This window comes from Solanum tuberosum, unplaced genomic scaffold (assembly GCF_000226075.1).
Source record: "Solanum tuberosum cultivar DM 1-3 516 R44 unplaced genomic scaffold, SolTub_3.0 scf00473, whole genome shotgun sequence".
Taxonomy (NCBI): Eukaryota; Viridiplantae; Streptophyta; class Magnoliopsida; order Solanales; family Solanaceae; genus Solanum; species Solanum tuberosum.
The window spans coordinates 414702-419398 of NW_006239391.1; the positions used below are offsets into that span (position 1 = coordinate 414702).

General features: G+C 36.1%; 1 protein-coding gene across 1 annotated transcript; it reads left to right on the forward strand.

Moving 5' to 3' along the window:
* The first annotated feature begins 711 nt into the window (after positions 1–711).
* On the forward strand, positions 712–3569 carry LOC102577507 (calmodulin). Its single transcript, NM_001288113.1, is given in 4 exon segments — positions 712–787; positions 2448–2605; positions 3222–3302; positions 3430–3569. Coding segments are annotated over 4 exon segments (450 nt in total). The 3' UTR covers positions 3565–3569.
* The last annotated feature ends 1128 nt before the right edge of the window (positions 3570–4697 follow it).

Here is a 4697-nt window from a genome sequence, read left to right on the forward strand (position 1 = left end):
TTTAAACTTAAATTCAATTGAAACTTTAAAGTAACTTTAAAGTTTAAAGTTTTAATTGAAGTTTTTTAATAATATAATTTTATTAATTAATAATATAATATTATATAATAATTAAAGTTAATAAAAAAATAAAAAAAAGTTATCGGTACAAAATGATCCGGTAAGAACCGGTTCCGGTCCGGTCCAAACCGGTTCCAATCCGGTAACTAAGGGACCGGACGGAACCTTTGGAAATTTCCGGTAAAACCGGTTCCGGTAAGATTCGGTTCCGGTAACGAAATCCGGTAACGAGGACTGGTTCCGGTACCGGTTCTGGTAAAACCGGTCCTGTTGATCCGGTCCTATCCGTTTGCCAGCCTTAGTTCAGACACTAACCTAATAATTTACGTCAAATTTAAAAGTGTTTTCACTATTTCTCTATATTTTCTTCGATATTTTTATTTTAGTAATTTTTTCAAATTTTAAAAGACAAAAAGAAAAAAGTAACGCGTCCTCGAATTAAGGGCCCATTTATGTGGAATATTTACCGTACGATATTTCCACATTATTTCGAGAAGTCCTCTTTTATCGGCGAGTCAAGATATTTCTACTCGTTTTCCCCTTCTTTAAATACCGTCTTATGTGTCTAAACGAAATCAAAAGCTAAAACTCGCGCATAGGGTTCTTACAGTTCGAATCGGAGAAATTGTTAAAAAAAAGAGAGGAAAAAAAATGGCAGAGCAGCTGACGGAGGAGCAGATCGCCGAGTTCAAGGAAGCTTTTAGCCTTTTCGACAAGGATGGCGATGGTAAAAATTATCGTTTTTCTCGGCTCTTTCATTTCCGTTCGTTTTTTGTGATCTTACAGTGCTGTAATGGTGTTTTTTTTTGGGGGGAATTTTTTTGAGAAGGAAATGTTGTTTATGCCATTGAATCTGATTTTGTGGTTTTGGAGTAGATCTAAGCTTTGGCTACGCTTTTTATTTGGTTGACTTACTTTTTACGCGATGTAGTACTCAAATGTTCAAGAGATCACTACTGTAAACTTAAATTACACCGTTTATAGTTCTTTGATTTTGCTGTTCTGGTAAAATTGAGGAACGATAAAAAGTAGAAGAACAGAGAATGCTGGTAGGACTTAAGTCTATCTATAGTAGGATCATTGGTTGACGAAGTCGTAGGACGGGAGGTAATCATCTCCATCTTGTAATTTCGTTCATCTGCTCATAGGAAATCTTGAAATTGGGAGGCCGAGCCATTTTTTTTAATTCATTGGTAGAGTTGTCAACTTGTCATTAATAGAATTAACTTTTATTTTTTCCCTAAGGCGTGGTACTGTGATGACGGAAGTGCCTAATGTGAAAAATTTGTCTTACATTTGACATTATCTATCACACCTCAGTTCTGTTTAATTTGAAGTTTGCGTGATGGCATTCGATTGATTGTTGATTGCATCTTGTATTTATGGATGCCCTCTTTTACTTGGTACAATTTATTGAAATGCCTAGTTATTTAGCCATTTAAAAATATTATCTATGTTGGTTACCATTGTATCCGTATGAGGAGAGAAAAGTTGTGAAATCTTCAGGTGAGAGCCAAGAATTCCTAAAAGAAGTCAACCCAGGAAGAGAAATGAGGTTAATAGAGAGAAGGGATTTTCTTTTAAAAGTGATCTTCTCTGTTGTGCCAATGATTTTCTGTAGCTACTAAACCAACATCCCTTCTTCATGAAATAATCAGAAGTAGAATGAATCCATATATCTCAGTGATGATAATAATGTCACTCTTTGGGTTAACGAAATGGAGCATTGAAGAGTATCCTACCTGTATATTGGCCTGGCAAATCCCAGGATGGCCTGCAATTGAGGTTCTGTCTTTTGCATGCAACTGGTGGTTTTGCAGCTATGGTGTGGTTGCCTTCTCTTTTATTGAGCCGAGGATCTATTGGAAACAACTTCTCTACCCCCACAAAAGCAAGGTCTGCACCCCACCCTACCCAGACTCCACTTGTAGGATTACATTGGGTTGTTGTTGATAGTTGACTAGGGTCTGCTTATATCCTAATTTTTGGTATTTGGAGTTGTTTCAAAATGAGCCTAGGTTCTATTGGAATCGACCTCTCTACACCCACAAAAGTAGGGATAAGTTCTGCATAGATCCTACCCTCTCCAAACTCCACTTGTGAAAACTAACGTGATCATTTTGACTGGATAGAGTGTTCTACATTACTTCCGTTTTTTCTTCTTATTTTATATACAAACATGAGTTGCATCTGGGAGGAGGCTTTTTGATATGTCACCCTTGCATTGTGTTTTCACTTTTAGTTTCTCAATGTAATTGCATCTGGTTGCCCCTTAAGTCCCTGTGGAGATACTTCATTTTATATTCTCCCAAGGAGTACTCTATATCGTTGCTATTCCATGAGCAGAATCAAAACTTCTAGTTGTGATCTGACATTTGCTTCTATAGGCTGTATTACTACCAAGGAGTTGGGAACAGTGATGAGATCACTTGGTCAGAATCCCACTGAAGCTGAACTACAGGATATGATCAGTGAAGTTGATGCTGATCAGAATGGAACCATTGATTTTCCAGAGTTCTTGAATCTGATGGCACGTAAAATGAAGGTATAGGAGTACCAGCTATTTAATATTTAGTCTTTCTTATTTGGCCTTATTGAGATATTTGAAAGGCTGTTTCACTTCAGGTTTCCTCAACCATTATTTAGATGCCTCCTCCTTGAGAATTGATCTCAAGGGCAATTTTGACTTATTTGACTAGGGCAGACGGCAACTTTGCTGTTTTGATCCAAATTCTTTTTCTATCTCTTTAAGTTGTGATAGCCTCATGCATATAACAATTTTGTGGTGCTTATATTTAGTCCACTTTTCTGTGATTAGGGATGGTCACAGAAAAACCTTGCTTTAAGTTCTGCATGCACTGAGACAATCTTTCTTATAGGAAAAGTTGTTTACATGCCTATGTAAAATCCAAGTTTAAAATAATGAGATAATACAATTTTCAAGGGATCAATGATTGGTTGATTCTTCCTTTTGTTCTTTTAGCATTTCGTTATTGTTTTCCCTTTGGATCTTATATAATCATGATAAGGAGGATGGAAAATATGCGTTCTTCATCGCTTGTCAAATATTATTAATTGCCAAATCTAGTAGTCTTGTGCTCAAATAATCATATTTCATACTTGAGAAAAGAATGTACATAATTTGGACTATTCTTGTGAAGGACACTGATTCTGAGGAGGAACTCAAAGAGGCTTTCAAGGTTTTCGATAAAGATCAGAATGGCTTTATTTCTGCAGCCGAGGTACTTTTCTTATTTTCTGCAAGTAATTATGTGAGAAGTGTTATTTAACATGCTAGTAGGTTTTTTGTCAGCCAGTATTATGGACTGCCAATTCCTGTGTTTTATGAGTCTACATTTTACGTTTCAGCTTCGTCATGTAATGACAAACCTTGGAGAGAAGCTGACTGATGAAGAGGTGGATGAGATGATCCGAGAGGCAGATATTGATGGTGATGGGCAAGTTAATTATGAGGAGTTTGTCCGTATGATGCTTGCCAAGTGATGGCTTAAGATTCTGTTAGCTACTGTGTAATTTATGATGGCCGCTCAGTTACTACAACTTCTAGCTGGCAGTTTATATTCTGTTCTGTTAAGACAAACTAAATGTGTCGTATGGTTTTACTAGCATCTAGACTCCTTCAGTTTTATGTTAACTTATGGACTACAGGTGTATGCTGCTTTAGTCCCTTGCCAATCGAGAGAGGGTAAAAGAAAAGGAGAATTTAGATAGTTCATTGGTAATATCTTGTTAGTTGCCTTGGTTTCTTTCCAGGCAACAGTGTGTATGCGTTTCACTGTCTCTAACTGTTCTGGTTTTCGCTTTCATCACTGATTAATGGGAAGGTCAAATGCAAGGTGATTATTTCCTAAACCCTCGAATGTTAGATGTCGGATGCCCTCGTTTTTATGTAGTTATTACCTGTGACTTTTTTCGTCACTTTGAATACATGTTTATATGGGTGTGGGTATCTTATTTCAGAGTAGAACTGAGATCATTATTTTTGAAGGCATACTGAATTTTATGTTAAAATTGACCTAGGCATAAAAGTTTTCTCATTACATTTGAGGAAGAAGAAGAGGAGGGACAGAAAATTACATTCCGCCAATTTGTGTGGGATTCTCATTAGTACCACAAGACTCTTAAAGTTTTGGTGACCCTTTCAAGTTGAGCAAAATCTGGTTCAAAGAATATTGGCTTTGCCATTACGAGTTCATTTTATATCCTGACAAGTGGATACAAGATAGAGTACTGAACTTTTCTTTTTTACCTATATTATATGCAAAACTTATAAATTTTATTACCACTATTAAGTAGGTTCTCATTTAATTACCTTATATAACTATATTTATCAATTATATACGAAAAAAGGAATTAAGTTTCAATCTTTCCAATTTTCTCTCCTACTCTTTCTCACGCCTCTCCCCTCCTCATTTTCGAGTCCGGAGCCTAAAGGGCAAAAAAAATTGTCAAAAATTCCAAAAGGGCACATCACTTTTTATTTTAGCCAAAAGGGGAAAATCGCTGCGTCAGCAGCGATTTTCCTCTGACAAAATGACGAAAAATTCTAAAAGTTTTTTTTTTTGTTTTTTTAATTAAAAATCGCTGCCACAGCAGCGATTTTGTAAAAAATAAAT